This window comes from Epinephelus lanceolatus, chromosome 4 (genome assembly GCF_041903045.1).
Source record: "Epinephelus lanceolatus isolate andai-2023 chromosome 4, ASM4190304v1, whole genome shotgun sequence".
NCBI lineage: Eukaryota > Metazoa > Chordata > Actinopteri > Perciformes > Serranidae > Epinephelus > Epinephelus lanceolatus.
Window position 1 is genome coordinate 33,824,244 of NC_135737.1, and position 17,862 is coordinate 33,842,105.

General features: G+C 41.8%; 1 protein-coding gene across 1 annotated transcript in view; it reads left to right on the top strand.

The window, feature by feature from the left end:
- The window catches only part of pid1 (phosphotyrosine interaction domain containing 1), a 45,037-nt gene extending 39,970 nt beyond the window's left edge, over positions 1-5,067 (top strand). The window contains exon 3 of the mRNA XM_033630348.2: positions 2,393-5,067. Within this exon, the coding sequence (XP_033486239.2) occupies positions 2,393-2,893 (501 nt within the window). The 3' untranslated portion in view covers positions 2,894-5,067. The remainder of the gene's footprint in view (positions 1-2,392) is intronic.
- Positions 5,068-17,862: the final 12,795 nt, after the last annotated feature.

Here is a 17,862-nt window from a genome sequence, read left to right on the forward strand (position 1 = left end):
TTGAGAAGAACTGTTGTGGGTTCCAAAGCTTTACAAAGAGTGCGTGATTTTACAATATACTTTGGCAGGGCACTATATTTTACTTCAATGTGAGCGCATCGTTACCAAAGATATTAGTGTCTGCATCAGTTTTTACATGTCTGTAGCTTCATGGTACACGCTACACCTACCTTACATAAGACTGCCTGTCTAACGCAGATGTTGGTCTGAGTGACTGGCTGACTGTTCTATGTGCTTACTCTGAAAGATCCCATTCAGTGAAAATCATAGCAGAGAATGAGGGCAGGTAGACCTGACGATTGCAGACTAAACAAAACTTGTGAAGGAAGAGAAGCAGTCAGATCACGTGTTGAATAAAAAAGGTCCCAGGCCTTTGCTTTGTGTCATTATCCAGAGCTCTATTTCTGTTTAGCAGTGGTATCTGTTGATCTGCTGGGTGAACCCCTTGTCAGATAATAAAACATAAGAACTGAAGAATTATAGGTAATAGTTTACTAACATTTCTTAAGGGAATGGTGTTATCAAAAGCACAGACTGCCTTGACATTGACAGATGTGCGTTGAGCCGTGAATGCAGGCCACATCTCCTATAAATGTACCAGACTGTTATGTGATACACATTCACACTTATCGTTGCACTCATGTTATCTGCAGCCATGTGTGCTAAGCCAGCTGTAATGAACTCTTGAGAGAGAGGAGTATTCCCTTGCCCCAGTATAAACACAGACAGGAGTGAAAACTCTCTGAGTGTTTGACTCGTAGAAGGCTCCTCCTCTGTGTATTTTTATAAAGCTATAAAGAACACCATGTAGAGAAAGCGCACAAGTCAGCCATTATTCCTGGACCGCTCTGGAATTGGCCACATTCCCTCCCATAGAAAACTCCAGCTTTGTTCACTCCTTAACTCTCTCTCCTCCTATCCCTCTCCATCTCCTCAGTCTATCGCTCTCCTGGTATGCAGTGTCATTACTATGGTATTCTATGGTCCTTGTTGCAGCCACAGCTTAACATGGGGTTTTTTCTCTGTCTTTGGGAAATAGCACACACACACACATCCTTCAGCTTGTCAGCACAGTTGCCACAGAAAATTAGAAAAGCCTCTCATCACCACTACAGAGAGACATATATGCACCCCAGGTTTTTTTAGGTTAATTAACCTAAAGATGTACATGAACATGAATTTAATTACTGCTTTAGGTTATTTTAACGGAAACGGGTCCACTCTTTAACATAAAGACCAGCTTAGTAGTGATTGGAAGCATCCCTGACCCTGATAACAGCTGTGGTGAATCATGGCCGTGACTCAGCATCTGTAGTATCTTGCAGACGTCGGTTCTTTGCAGAAATGTCAGAGGTTGATGGGTAGATGCTCCTTTCTATTGACACAGGGTTAGGCTAGGGGGAGGGGGAGGTTAGAAGGCCACGTCACCACTGTTGTTTCACCTGAATGTTTTTGACCCATGTTGGTTTTAAATGTGGTGCTCCTCAGGGTTCCAGTCTGGGCCCAGTGTTGTTTTTAATTCAGTTTTTTTTTTCATCCAGTTGGGTGATAGAAAACTAAAACTATGTCCTCTTCTATGCAGATGACACAGTTACTCGTTCCACTGTTATCCAACAAATCTAGCAGTCTAATAATTTTCTTGCCTTGCTTAATGACCTTAACATCAAATGTCAAACATTTTTAGAATATAATGATGATAAATCTGAAGTTACACAAAGTTGTTCTAAGGATCAAGTGAAGAGCGTTGTCTGGACGTTTGTTTTTCATTTGTTTTTTCAAGAAAACCTCTCAAATGAGATTATTTCTAAGTCCTGCAGATTCACATATCATTGTACATGCTTTTATTTTTTCCTACGTGGACTAATTTAATGGACTTTATGGTTGAAAAAGTCACAACTCCCTCCTTCAGCTTCAGTTGGTATAGAGCGCTGATGCTTGAATTATAATTTTCAGAAAGATATATACACATATATAGGCTTTGCACTAAAGTATCACAGATTTGCTGACTTCTCATATGCCTTTGCGTCCCCTCGACAAACATTCTTTTATAAGCCTTGGTGAATATTTATTATGTTTATTCTGGTTTATCTCCCCGCTTATGTGTCTTATCTACCTTTTAACAGTATTTTATTTTCCTTTTAACTTTGTTAGGAAAAGTGCTTTATAATTAATCCTAATATGACTTTTTTAGTGTGACAGGTAGCACTTTCAATAAGTGCTTTGAAGTGCATCCCCATAATTTTTCCCTTTGCACTTGATTCTGTATATCCAGTGAAACAGAAAGAGTTGAAAGCATAGTGGTGTATTTGTGGCCAAGTGCATATTTATGTTTGTTATAAAGTGATGTGAAAAAGACCTAAATCTAATAGCATCTGTGTGTGTCTTCCTACAGGTTGCCTACCTGGGTAAGGTGACTATCTCCGGGACCCAGTTCCTGTCTGGCTGCACAGAGTCGGCGGTGGTGGGTCTGGTGGAGCGTCGTGCCCTCGCCCAGCAGCAGGGCAACTGCCCCGAAGGCAACTCTCTGCTAGAGATCCGGCCATTTCAGGTGCGTCTTCACCACCTGGACGAGCACGGCGAAGCCTCAGTAACCATGGACACCTACCAGGTGGCACGGATCGCCTACTGCACAGCCGACCACAGCATCAGACCCAACGTATTTGCCTGGATCTACCGGGAGATCAACGACGACCTGTCCTTCCAGATGGACTGTCACGCCGTCGAGTGCGAGAGCAAGCTGGAGGCCAAGAAGCTGGCGCACTCGATGATGGAGGCTTTCCGCAAGACTTTCCACAGCATGCGCAGCGACGGCCGCATCCACAAGAGTGGCTCATCAGACGACTTTGCTGAGGACTCGTCCACCCCTGAAGACTCGACCCCAGATGACGGTTGAACTGAAACACACTTAAACTCCTGATCCCCATCCTGACAAAGCGAGGGGTGACTGGAAGGATGGACAGATACCTGCTCTCTCTCATTCTGCCCTTACTCTCTCTTTCTGTTATCAATTTGGAACAAAATTAACTGACCCTGTGAACCAACATGCCCAGGATAATGAAGTAGCTTTTAAATACTGTAAAGGAAAGGTAGATGAAAAAGGAGTTATAAAAGACCGACATTGACATACAGGGATAGCAAAGTGCTGCCACTTTGAATAAATGGCCCTCAAAGACCCACAGGGGCCTCTCAAGCACCTCTGTAAGCGCCCTCAAGAGATTGACTCGACATTTCCATCTCCATTTTCAACCACTGTCACTCCTGCACTCAGCAGAGACTCTGTTTGTGGTTCTTAAGCTTTTTTTCCCACCCAGGAAACAACAAAGTTTAGTCCCTGTTCTTCAGACCCCAGCTAATGACAACCTATTGCTTCTCTTGCCATGTAGGGACCCAGCAGAAATAGGCCTGTGACCTATTGCGGGTCCCTACCCAGAGTTTATGAGACTGTTGGAGCACATAAATTCTTTAAATGTTTAATTATGTGGATCTCTGTTATAATGCCTTTGACCTTGGTAATAGCAAATCAGGATGTGAAAGAAAAGCTAAGCCTTTAAGCACTATTCATATCATCACTATGGTACCTTAGTCCAACCCCGAAATTATTTGCCGGCATGGCTGTTATTCACGTGGACGATGGAGCCAGTGCTTCTGCTGCTGTCTCCATTTAATGGGTACTTAAAGATACAGAGTACGCGTACGGCACCTGGGAGAATATAGGTGCTACATAGATGTTACATTTTAGAAGTTCTCAATGGGCTGAAAGCCTGGGCCTGTCTGTGACACCTTAATCATTCACTTCTGTTTTGAGTATACCAAAATTCAGGCTGGATTTTGCCTGTCAGATTATGTGCCTCACTTTCCTCTCACATTAGTTTGGTCTCTTACCCAGGTCCCTGTGTGTATGTGTGGCCATGTGTGCGTGCCGACCTTTTTTTGTTTCTGTGTGTTGGTGTAATTGCTTACTTCTGTACTTTGTGTATATGAATGTACACGTGAGTGCTTGCATCTGTGTGTGAAAGAGAAAAGGTGAGGGAGGAGGAGGAGGAGGATTAGGGGGAAGGGGAGGGGTTTTAACTGATTAGCTGGAAGTGAAGACTTCTCATCGCCCCGGAAGCATCCATTTTTGATGCTTAAGGAGGCGTTTTAAAATCAAGACATGGTACTGTGACCATTTGCCACGTTTTCTTACTTTTATCTGGTATGAAATGAAAACACGAGAGTCTGAATGTGCTAGTCGCTGAGGTTGTAGGACCCTGAAACACAGCCGTCCAAGATAACGACTGACACCTCTTGGCCTCTGCTGAATGTATGATGAGTCTCCGGTCGCACACCATCTCCGGTCACTTCAGTCTCCCATAATCTATTCATGCTATCACAGACAAGCTGTAAAGGACAGTCAGTGACCAGTTTCACTCTGCTCTGCTGCCCTGTATCGAGGCACCGTCGTGGGGCAAAAACTCATGAGAGCGCCACGCAACTTCTTCTTCTTCTTTTCTAACTTGACTGTATTAAACAGACTGGACGCTATCAGTGGAAAAAGTCTTTGGTCAGTGACTCAAACAGATCAGGTGGCTCTGGTCAACACACACACACACAAATATAGAAACTTACATACAATTATACATATGTACACACACATTGTATTTGAATCTTGCTCAATAAGCTTATGTAAATACAAATGTATCACTTTCCAAATATTACAGCATAAATGTTGATAGCTATTTTAAATAATAAAAAAAATGTTAAGAACCATCATACGATACAGAAACAGTGTTATAAAGCCTACTGTGAATAATAAGTAGAGAGCCTGATGGCGGTGGCTGTGTTTGTGTGCGTGTGTGTTTGGAAGGGATTGTATGTGGTGGGAAGCGTGTTGAGGGGTGTGTGTGGACAGGCCAGGGGCGGGGGGGGGGGGGGGGGGGGGAATGTTTATAAAGCTGTAGATTACTGTGTCATGTCTGTCTGAACGCTCAGACGCGCTTTAAATGTTTGAAAAGTGTTACCTTAAGTGTTTTCTATACAGTGTTTGCAAAGATCAAGAAACAATTGCATATAAAGTATTTACCAAGACTGAGTGCGTGACGGTGTGGTCTATTTTGTCTCAAATCCACATCTCATGTCTCATTTCTCCACTGTCACTGGATCCCGGTTAAAAGAAGTTTTTATTATTTAAACTCTGCTTATTTTAACGCACTGGATTCCCTGCTGAGGCTGTGTGTGGGAGGATAAAAAACAAAGCATGTTCAGTTTCAGAGAACAAACAGATCGGGTAACCAGATGATGCTCTGACAGGGTGCCAGGACAGATGTAAAGCATAACCGCACAGTCCTCCATACACACACATTGCAGCGTAATGGAATGTGACTCTCCGGAAACTATTCAAGGTATAAAATGTGTTTCGATGTTTCGTGTGTGCTTTAAGAAATGTTTGGATGTGACTTCAAGCCACAATGTAACACAGAGGCTGTTCATTTTCTGTTTGTGTAGGTGGGGTTGAGATATTACGACCAGGTTTGAGTGTCTCACACCTCTCGTACAATCACTCCCCCGCTGCATGCGGTTACAATAACTCTGAACAAACTCATAAACATAACTTTATGGTATTTCCAAGCACGTTTCAGGTTTAAGTGTGACACCTCTTTTGTTGTCTGAAGGAGATTTTACTCTCCCATTCTTCACATTCCTCTGATCTCTCAGATCTCTCTTTTATTGTGTTGTTGTGCTCCGGCCTCTCATCTGCCAGAATGTGGCAGCCCTTGACTCTTCAAAGTGCCCACATCAATAACAAGATAACTAGCTGCTCTCTGCTTCTGTGGCTGGCGATCATTTTGCAGCTTAAGAGCTGCAGAGAATTGGAGGCAAAATGGATGCTGTGAAGAATGTTAATGTGCGTTGAATGAGAACACTGCCTCCCTCTGGCAAGAAGAGCTACAGCCTCTTGCTTTGAAGGTTTTTCAAAGAGGCCTTTTCATGTTGACATAAACAGTCCAGCTCCTCATGATGAGAATCATTACTTCGTGTATGGCAGGAGGGAAATAGATAGTTTTACTGTTAGATTATTTAAGTGAAAAGGTAAACTGGACATTAATGTGCGTCATGGAGACATTTCCTAATTCTAGTAATGGTTTGCATCAGAAAGATGCATCATTGAATCAGCCACGATCACATGACATAATCTCACCACAACACTGATAATCATCTCCAAGTTTTATAACACTATGTCAACAAAGCCTGCCCCCGTCTCTTCCAGCTCACTGTGCATAAGCTTCTCTGTTTAGATGCCTCTTTGTCTTGGATCTCTGCTGAGCGTACACTCTCCAATCGCTCTCCACTGTGCTCTTGTGTCTGTGTCTGACCCACTTCCAGCAGTGCATCAGCACAGAGGGGCCCTGTGGGGCCCAGAAAGAGGCCACCCCGGCAGCCTGCGTCTCTGCTCCACTGAAGCGTCAGTCAGTCAGTCAGCTCACAATACCACTCTGTTACCGCTCCAGCTGGCCGCTATTCCTCCTCGAAGTCCCAGAAACGCCTGTCTATCCGTATGCCAAGGGCCCACACGCTTGAGGTCCGGCTGGGGTGGGGGAGCGGTGCCAATACTGGCTTCAGATCAGACTCCTCTTATACACTCGCTATCACTGCCTTCACTCTCCTTTTCTCTCGGCTGCCGCTCCCCAAGCGGGGGGCCCGGGCCTCATGGACAGAGTACTGTAAACATATGTGTGTAACATATGTGTGAAATGGACCAGGACCTGTACACATTCTTACTGCCGCTGGCCTGACTGATAAAACACACTTTACATTGTGTGGCTCAGCATGGTGGAACAATACTTAATGTTTCAAACATTCAAAAATAATTTGTGGGGAGAGCAAAAATAAGTATTCTTTTTTTTTAAAATTTATATTCATATGGAGCCCAGCAGAGCTATGAACAGTTACAGATGTTTCATCTCTCCTTTTATAAAACGAAGTTAAGTATAAAAACAACATAAAAAGAAAGAAAGAGAAATAATACAACAGCAACACAAATTACACATCTCTGTCTTTCCTGCTTAAGTTTCAGTAAGTCCAGCATGTGCAATACTCATTGATGATGTTAGGAAACATTGAAAGCTTTTTACTGTCATATTACACGCATTACAAACTGAACTTCAAAGTAAACATTTCTTGTTCCTGAAAGATGACAGAAGCATATTGTTGTGTCTTAAACTGAGAAATAATATGGTTAATTCGTTGCTTTATGGGCCCCTTATTTCGTTATGATTTCACAATGCTTGGTTTTTCTGGAAAGAACTGTGTAGTATTGTGGTCGTTATGGCGAAAAAGGGGGAATTTCCTTTTAAAAAAAAACGCTCAATTTAAGCCTCAATAGATTAATACATTGTTTATTTATCTTTGAAAACACTGGTCTTTATTTATGTTGAATTTGTTTAGCTGTAGAGAAATTTCATATATGTATCTGTCTTTATTTTCCCTTTATTTCCTAAACCAGGGGTGTCAGACATACGGGTCCAATCCCACCCACTAGATGACTAGACTAAGAGATGTCAGGTTTCAGGAGCAAGTTAAACAATATGTTGCCCACTTCATGTAAAATTCTGCATCAGAGGCTTTTCATTCACAGTTTTCTGATATAACAATGAATACTTACTGTGACCATGTTTAAAGATATTGGATATTATGCCAAATATTGTCAACCAGTAGCAAATGACTGAAATAAACTGCTGCTAAGTTTACAGACTTATAAACAAATAAAATGTTGCCATAATAAGGGAAGAAAACTAGTTGAAAAGTACTGAAGATAATGTCTGTTCCGGATGGGAGTAAAAATGATAAAGAGGGCATTCTCAGAATATTTCTCTCTGAAATAAAAATCATTTCCTCTGATCATGTCCAGATCCCCTACAGCCTTCATATGATTTAAGATTCCTGTCATAATGAAATGCGGACTGGAATGAAGACAGTGGGGGTGTCTGCCTACACGACACAGCCAAAGACTGCAGATCTTCAGTTGACCAAAGCCCAGAGGATTCAGTGCACATCGCTATTGTAATACACTTACAGATGAGATGCTGCTCTGAGTCCCTGGAGGACAGGAAATGTCTGGACTGAGATCCAGGAGGAGCTGATTTGTCAGGAACAACAAACTAAAGCCAATCCTGGGGCACTAATGTCAGCGGCCCTGTCTGTAAAATCTTAGTGTGCAGTGTTTTTTTGCTTTTCAAAGTGTTGTTCAAAGTGTGCTGTCTGTACACCTGTTACTGTTCAGAGTGTAGCCTGATACAAAAGAACGTCACTGAAGAGGTGAACAGTTACTGATACCAAAGTGAATAAGGAGTAAAATAAGCAGAGAATGTGTTTGAAATACTTCTGTGTTGAGCTGATATTTGACAAGCAACTTTCTAATGTCTTCACATTAAAGGAATAGTTAACCCTTTTGGGAAATAGGCTTACTTACTCTCTAGTCACAAGTCTGATAAGAAGATTAACGCCACTCACATGTCTGTATGCTAAATATGAAGCTACAACCAGCAGCCACTTAGCTTAGCACAAAGAAGGGGGAACAGCTAGCCTGGCTCTGTCCAATGGTAACTAAGATCTGCTTACTAGCACCTCTGAGGCCTACTAATTTACATAATGAGCATAGCTTAGTTCAAGCACCATGTCAAGCTCAGCTCACACAAAGAGCATGGATACCAAGAGGTGAAGCTCAATAGAACGCCCCATAGCAACAGACTCGCCCATGGTTTCGTCCTACTGCCGCCATTTTGGACTGTCAGCAGACCGCAGCAGACCTGCTTGCATACAAAAACACACAGACAGACTGAAGTATATCACTATTAATTATGCTTACAATGCTACTCACCTCGTGATAGCTTGGTCACAGCTGCTTTTTCACGTTTTTGTAAAGCAAAATATAGACTTTAAAAAAAACAAAACAAAGAAAAACGGCCGAGATGGCATCTCTACATATTACATCCACTTATGAGAAGATTAACTTAATTACTCCTTCAAAATCACCCCATAAGCCAAAATACAAAAAAAAAAAAAAAAAAAAAAAAAAATCAATATTTTAACTAGAAACACATTAATGGTGACGTCACAGTCAGGAATAAAGATTTATTTACAGTTTGTACAGCAAGGGGACAGTAATAATAATAATAGTATATAGTATATATATATATATATATATATATATGTGTATATATACAAGTGTTATCTTCCCTCCAAAACTGGCATATTAAATTGATATTAAAACACTTTAAAGCTATAGTTGGTAATGCTGGAGAGCTAGCAAGATTTGAAAGCGGCACCTCCTCTAAGCGCCACCCCCTGCTCCCCCTCCCGTCAGTGCTCCGTCCAAAGCCACGAGCCCAGACATGCCTGAATGCGCATCCTGCAGTAGGAGTCAACAGCAGAGCAGAGGAGAGCCGAGTAAAATAACAAATCCCCCCAAAGCAAACAAATAATTACCTGTCCAACAGAAAGACAGCTGAAGGGCCAGCTCCTGCAGTTGTCTACACCATTCAAAAGCTGGACTGCTGTTGATGTCTGGTTTGCCCTCTCACTTTATCCAAAGCCTTTTTCGTCGCAGCCTTTTCTGCCTCTAACTTTCCTTTCTCAGCCTGTTTAGTGGGGCGAGCCATTACAAATAACACTGGAAGTGATACTTTTGGCTGCATATTCTCTGCCATCGTGCAGCAAACTCCTGCTTACTCAGTATTTCTGCTGAGGAGTGTGCTGAATATTTCTGGCAACGGTGACATGTGATGAGTGCGCGCAGGGAGGAGGGAGGGAGGGACGGAGGGGGGCTCAAGCAATACGAGACATGAAGGCATCTGAGTGGTTCTTTCCATTCGCACCGAATGGCAGGGATTGGTCAGAGTTTTTACAGGCCTGCAGCTGCCATAGAGGTCTGATTTTTTTCATTCCTTTTTCTGAACACATTATGTATTGACTACTCTCAGAATTTCACCCAGTATAACAAGAAGTGTTTCTGAACAGGATTACCAACTATGGCTTTAAAACTTACACCTCAGGAGTTCTTACCTGTCGGGATCCTTCGGGAAACAGTGGAAGGCCAGGTGCAGGGTGTTCCACTGATAGTTGTTGCAGTTAATTGCACTACACTGTTTTCTTTTACTTTTTTCCTCCTCTCTCCTTGACATCTTGCATGTTATCTGGGCGCAACAGTCCAAGCTCAACAGTCCAAAATGTCGGTAGCGCCCCTAGTGGCTGTTGGCAAAAATTCAACGGAGCTTCGCCTCTTGGTATCCATGCTCTTTGGCTCACATCCCAGCTACATCAGCTGATCTCAAACAGCCCAATCAAATGATGGAGCAGCTGATTGATGGAAGGGAGTCAGCTGATAGATCATATGATTCCTTTATATGCAACCAATTGGCGCATCTCATTCAGGGCACCCTATTTAAACTACTCTGGCCTGCCTACTGTTGCTGCTTCCACTGCAAGCCGTTTTGCAACCTGCCTCCATCCCAGCTCCTCCTTTTCATACTGTGTCTGACTTATCAATGTCATTTCTGTTTGTCATTGATGCTGCTCTGTTCTGTTCTGTTCCCAGTGGTCAGGTCTCCCTGCCTTATAGGCTTTCTATGTAGGCGCATGGAAGGGCAGGGAGGTCTGTTCTCTGCCTCACGCTTTCCTCATTTGCACATGGAAGGGCAGGGCGATGTGCTCTCTCTACCTTAGGCTTTCCACGTAGGTTCTCAGAAGGGCAGGGAGGTGTGTTCTCTGCCTCACGCTTTCCTCATTTTCACATGGAAGGGCAGGGCGATGTGCTCTCTCTACCTTAGGCTTTCCACGTAGGTTCTCAGAAGGGCAGGGAGGTGTGTTCTCTCTGCCTTAAGGCTTTACGCATAAGCATGTGGAAGAGGCTTTCTGCGTTGGCCCAAGAAAAAGCAGAGAGGCCCCAGAACAGAGCCATACCGCCAAATATAATACTGCAAATGGAAATAAAGTTTTCTTTGACTAAAGTGTTCCTGCCTGAATTTATCTTATTGTTTAATCTGTACAAAGCAGCCACTTATTGGTAGCCTACTCTCTTCTAACTCTGAGCAAGAAAGTGAGTATAGTATTTCCAATTTTCAAACTATTTCAAAACTAAGTTTATATAGATTAGAATTATTTTTCTCATTTTCCTGTTGTTCCATACTGAACCAAGCAGTTTCACTTGTTCATAGATGTTCTGTAATTTATCCCACACTTGTGTCTGTGAGCAGCAGATGATGTTTTTATCTTCTGATTTATTGTGGCGCTGAGAACTGATTTTGAAAGTTTGATGCCAAAGAAGGAAGTAGTAGCTGGAAAGGAGTAGCACGGAGATATAGAGGATAGTAGATAGTAGTGGAAAAGGAATGCATTTGGAGGAAAAGAAAATGGGTTGATAGGTGAAAGGAGTAAAGACACAGCTCATCTTGCACCCAGATGTTGAAGGAAGAGTTGGGTAATACAGCTTTGTCACATCCTGCCGGCCGGGGCCAAAATAACAGCTCAGAAAATAAACAACTGACCAAACTGTTTCATAGGTTGAGAATGAGGTCACAGACACAAATAGATAGATGCCTAAAGAGGAAAGAAAGAAAAAAGACAAGAAAAGAAAAACCTTTTACTTCTAAGTAGTCTGAATAGATGATGTTACCTTCTTTGTCCACTTGATGTCATCATAGCTCAGCATTTAAAAGCAGAGTGCTGTTTGAAGACAGATTGACTTCCATTATATTGCAATAATGGAATTGCACAAGTGCTGATTATGACGCTTTTTTCAGATACTAGCATTCACAAATGTTTTTCATTTGTATGTATTAATTGCTGAATTAATTATAGTTGTCGACTGAACCTGTACATGTATTTATGTTGCTATGAGATGTTGGATCATACAGGTTGTACATTTCTTTTTTTCCCCTTTACCTTATTACTATATGACCTCTTAGTGCTTAAAATAAAATTACGATTTTATTTCATGCTATAACTGAATTTATTAAGGTAAAACAGACATGTCCTGTTTGAACATCATCCCTTAGGATTCATCTCGAGGTGCCAAGAGGATGTTGGAGATTATTCAGTCTCTTCTCAGTCACAACAGGCTTTGCTTAATGAAAATGTCATGTCTTCTGGATAGATGCCCCTTCACATTTGCTTCCCTTCCCACATGTCAAAGCCTTGGAGAGGAGCACAAAGATGAGATCACTGAGCATTGAACATGGTGGCGGATCACAAAACAACCGATGATCCTGTATTTAATCCAGCATACAGCCACATCTGACCTGGATATACCCTCAGTAGAGGGACTGTCGCACACATACAAATATAGATTTCAGTTTTGAGGTTATGCTGTCAAGTTGAAATTTTTTTTTTTTTTACTAAACAAGCATTGGCAATGTGCCATAGCAGTGATGAAACTGAGGAAGGAGCGCTTCAGACATGACATTTCACTCTGCCTTCAGAAGTAGTGGGCCACCTGCGTCGCTCAGCTGGTGTCATCCTATAGCTCTGCAGATTGTCTGGAAGAAGGGAGATGGAAGTTCTGGCAAATCTTCAAACCATCCTCTGAACATGGGACCGATCTCACAGCACCTTGCTATCATTTCATCTGACTGCATGTGTTTCTGTGAAAAGGATTCATAACCTTAATCCGAGATAGGAAATTGATTTCATGTTTGTCATCAGTTATAGGATCGGCATATTTAAAGCATACAGTATATTAAACACTGTGTGACACACTTTTCAAAGAAAGGAGGGCTTAGAGCAGAGCTGGTTGTATTGACGATGAGATGATATGTCTTTATATGTTTTCTATGTGGTGTATGGTGACTTGAAATCAGTTACATGTTTATTTGTAGAGCAAAGAACAGGAAAATAATCAGCTTTTATTTGCTGACACTCAGCAAAGATGAAGCACTTACTGAATTATCAAACAGTTCTTGATGTTTTTTCTCCTCTGGAATATTTTAATCATATTGTTTTGACTTGACTTGCCTTCTACATAAAACAAAGAACTAATGTCACAGAAAGAAATTATTCTAAAATCAGCTGAAAACCAGGCTGAGTACTTTATTGTGATCAATGGGCTTTTCTAAGGTCTGCTGCTTTTCATTCTGATGATACATATGTTTGCCTTGCAAGATGTAAAGTAGAAATAATTTCCTTATAGTCAAAAGCCAAAATGAACACAAACCTATATTCAGAGCTTTGTAACAAACTAAAAAAATGCTTGATTATCATCATCAGAGACAAAATGAGACAAAAGGATCTGCAAATTTGTTGGCACTCTGGTGCTGTATCAGCTGCTAGTTGTGGGTTTGCTGTGAATGTTAGCTGTTGCATTCGTACAACACTGTCATTATTGTGCCACAGAATCTTTGAGGAACTCAAATATTAATGAATTGTTTCGGTTATTACATGCCAAGAAAATATTCAGTCTTTTATCTGGATAGAAATATCAAGATCCTCAAATATTATTGTAAAAATCTTTATAGGAAAGAAATTCACACAAGAACTGCATTAAAACCATAAGCGAATATAGTGGAACAGAAGCCAGCGCCCTCCTCCTGAGGAGTGACTTGTACAGGTGTTGCTATATGAACTGATAAAATAGAGGAAAGGGACTGTGGCATTTGTTCAAGACACAGAAAACCTACAACTACCACAATGCACTGCACTGCACCAGATCAATACATGCTCCCAGTGGTGGGTGACATAATGCAAGCATGGACATTTTTCCACAGGAAACAAAATGGCGGCCAGCTGGTAACAAACAATCTGGCATTACAGCCAAACAGTAAGTGCAAAAATATATTTCTGAAAACGTTTGAGGTGAGAAACAGGAAATTCAGTGACAAAATCTTGGTTCATATTTGATCAGCAATGATAAGTTTGATCTCAGTATTTTCAGCCATTGTTTTTGTAATATAGCAAACAGTGAGGCGAGCAAATACTGTTCACAGATGTTGGTATTAAAGCCAAACAGAACAGTGCGCTAAAATATGCAGATCTGAGCAAAGAGATAAGCAGGGAGATCTGGGCGCTGGTAAGATGGAGGGAAGTTTACCACAGTTTGTTTGCACATACTACCTGCATCGTTAGAGCTGGTTGAAAATAGATAAAATGTCCCTTTAATCACCACCTAATGTTTCTCACCATTATTTCTAATTGCTGTATATGAGCAGCACGATTTATAATGTCATTTTCAGTCAGGGTCCTCTGTCAGAAGTCTCAGAAGCGTGAAGCTGTCGAGGTGCTGTCAAGATTCACTGCTGACAGAAGTAAGTGACACTGATGCAGCTCTGTGTGACGGTTTTCATTCACTGTGACTGATGTTTGTCTTCTGAGCAAGCCTCTGAGACTGCAAACAACTCAGGTGATTGGATAGCTTATCTCTGAGTGCACATTCAAGAACATCCTGAGTACAGTGGACACACTCAGGGTCCTGAGTGGGAACATTGCGGCCATTCATTTTACAGTAATCTAGTCAGGGTGAGTCCAGAGTACAACAGAGTGCGTGCAGCCTTCTCTGTAATCAGGTGCAGGATGCCCGCTCTCAGAACATAGGCCGAGCATCGCAGCGCTGTCGGATGTAATAACGTTGCCCATCGTCTGTCAGCACACTTTATTGAAAATAATCACTCTGTCTCCTGTCTTCACTACGTAGGGACTGAACAGGTCACAGGTCAGGCTTTTGAGATGCGGGAGACGACTCAAACTCTGTGCTACTGAAATAAGAAACAACCTCAGGACCCTCGCTGCTGTCAGTCTCAATGTACTATACAATCTGACCTGAGGCCTTTTTTCTGTTGTTGCTGGTTACATAATGTTACATTAGTCTTACACAGTAAAGATGCAATATAATATGTGGTTTGATATGAAAGTGTCTGTCAAAGGTTATCTCACTTTATGTAAAAGCAGATAAAGTGCTGTATTCAGATTTCACTTGAGTAAGAGTATAGAAGTAGGAAATGCCCTAAAAGTATCAAATATACCAGTATATTTACTGAGCTGATTATTTGCTGTGGTGTTTAAACCATGCTCAGTTGGTACTAAGGGGCCCAAAGTGTGCCAAGAAAATCTCCCCCACACCATTACACCACCACCAGCCTGAACCGTTGATACAAGGCAGGATGGATCCATGCTTTCATGTTGTTTACACCAAATCCTGACCCTACCATCTGAATGTGGCAGCAGAAATCCAGACTCATCAGACCAGGCAACGTTTTTCCAATCTTCTATTGTCCAGTTTTGGTGAGCCTGTGTGAACTGTAGCCTCAGTTTCCTGTTGTTAGCTGACAGGAGTGGCACCTGGTGTGGTCTTCTGCTGCTGTAGCCCATCTGCTTCAAGGTTGGACGTGTTGTTGGTTCAGAGATGGTCTTCTGCAGACCTTGGTTGTAACCAGTGGTTATTTGACTTACTGTTGCCTTTCTATCATCTTGAACCAGTCTGGCCATTCTCCTCTGACCTCTGGCATCAACAAGGCATTTTCACCCAGAGAACTGCCGCTCACTGGATATTTTCTCTTTTTCAGACCATCCTCTGTAAACCCTAGAGATGGTTGTGTGTGAAAATCCCAGTAGATCAGCAGTTTCTGAAATACTCACCAGCTCGTCTGGCACCAACAACCATGCCACATTCAAAGTCACTTAAATCACCTTTCTTCCCCATTCTGATGCTCACTTTGAACTTCAGCAGGTCGTCTTGAACATGTCTACATGCCTAAATGTATTGAGTTTCTGCCACATGATTGGCTGATTAGTTATTTGCATTTAGGAGCAGTTGAACAGGTGTACCTAATAAAGTGGCCGATGAGTGTTTTGAAGTAAAATCAAAAAAGAGTAAAAGAACAATAGTAAGTATAGTAAGTGTCATGACAGGTAAACTTGTATCTAAGTATAGTACTTACTAAGTAAATGTAGTGGGCCTAGTCATACTCCACCACTAACACTTGATCTGTACAACTTTGTGGTTCAGTTTTTAATTTTTTCTTTTTACTTCATGTTTTCTTCCTTCTCTCATATTTGTTATTCATTTTCAGTCTTGCATGTCTTGTCACATGCCACTGGTAGGTTCAGTGAAGTCAGTTCTTCAATCAAGGAAATTCCTCCTCCTGTCATATAGCAGATAGCAGTCTGTGCAGCTCCTGTTTTGTGTATTGTTAGCATGACAACTGATACCACTAAGGGCTTTTATAAACCTGTTTTTCTTTATTATGGTCAGTTGAAATGAGTAAAGCATGTTGTCTGCCTGCTGTCTGCAAAAAAAAAAAAAAAATCATCTTAATGAGGACTGAGCAGAGCAGTTCTGCAGCCTTAAATATTATCTTCAGTCTTCAGATCCTCAGGCAAGCAGGAGTTTTCCTCAGGTGATCTTATTAAAGTTCTGCACATTGTCAATAATCACACTTTCGGTGATACAAAGCACGACACAGCATCGCAGAAAGATGCTGTGTGAAAACTGAAGAGCTGCTGTCTTTGAAAAGCCCCAGAGAACACTGGGAGCTGCACTGAGGCTCACATGGTTGAAATCCATCTGGCTGAGAAAGATGCAGCTCTCAGTATCAGGGGTTTGGCATGCTCAGACACGTCCAGGGATTCTCCCTTCAAAGAAACAATTGACGTCCACTCTCAGTGAATATAATACCCTGCCCTGTGTTTTGAAAACCAAAAGCCCACTGTGATAAAGGCAGATTCAGTCTGAGCCACAGTTTGAACCAGAAAAACATGATGCAGAGGTGTAAGCTCACTGTGAGAGGAGGGTCACAGCTGAGTGGGCAGGCTGCTGGTCCCTGTTATTAAGCCATATCGTCACAGTGGTGATAATAAATTTGTACATGTATTTTCAGCCATGTAGACCTTTACCATATAGATAAAATCCTTCTCCTTAAAGGGACAGTTCACCCCAAAATCAAAAATATATATTTCATTTCTTACCTTTTGTGCTATTTATCAACTTAGATTGTTTTTGTTTGAATGTGATGTTCTGCCAAGTTTATGTTCATGAGTTTGTGTCCACTTCCTGTTTTTATTTTGGAAATGTGTTCTCATTGTGTTTAGTGTTTCTTTTACTTCCTGAGTTTTCCCGCCTTTGTTGATTACCTCATGTGCTTCACCTGTGTGTTGTTCCACTCACCTGTGTGTAGTTAGTAATCAGCCCTGGTGTATTTAAAGCCCAGTGTTCCCCTCATTCAGTCGTCCAATTGTCATTGTTGCCTTAGTGTATTCATGCTCTAAAGCCATTGCTTCATGTTTGATTCCTTGGTTTTCAACTCTGCTCAGATTTAGGAACCTTGCTTTTTGTGTGATTTCCCTACACGGATTTTTCTGCCGTGGTGTGTACGACCCCTGACCTTGTAAGTACAGATTTGGATTTGATCAGCTGTTCTTCTTCTTCTGTTTTATATTTTTCTCTGCAACTGAGTCCCAGTTTTGTACTTAAACGTTACAGTGACTTGCTGAATGTTGGAGACATCGGCTACAGAGATGTTTGCTTTCTCTCCAATATAATGGAGCTAGATGCCACTCAGCTTGTGGTGCTCAAAGCGCCAAAAATACATTAAAAAAACTCAACAGCAATGTCTCTTTCCAGAAACCATGACCTGGTTTTATAAGATAATCCACAGACCGTGTTGTGAGCAGTTTTATGTAGGAACTATGTTCTTTCTACCGAACTATACCTGCTAACCATTTCACCATGCAGAGGGAAGCGTGTATCTACTGCTAGCTCACCTGGCACCACTCATCAGCTGAGGAGGACGCCATTAATGGTTACATTTGGATTATCTTGAGTAAGCAGGTCATCATTTCCGGAGAGAAGCATTGCAAACCACCCCCCCCCAAAAAAGGCATTTGAAATACTGAGTATTT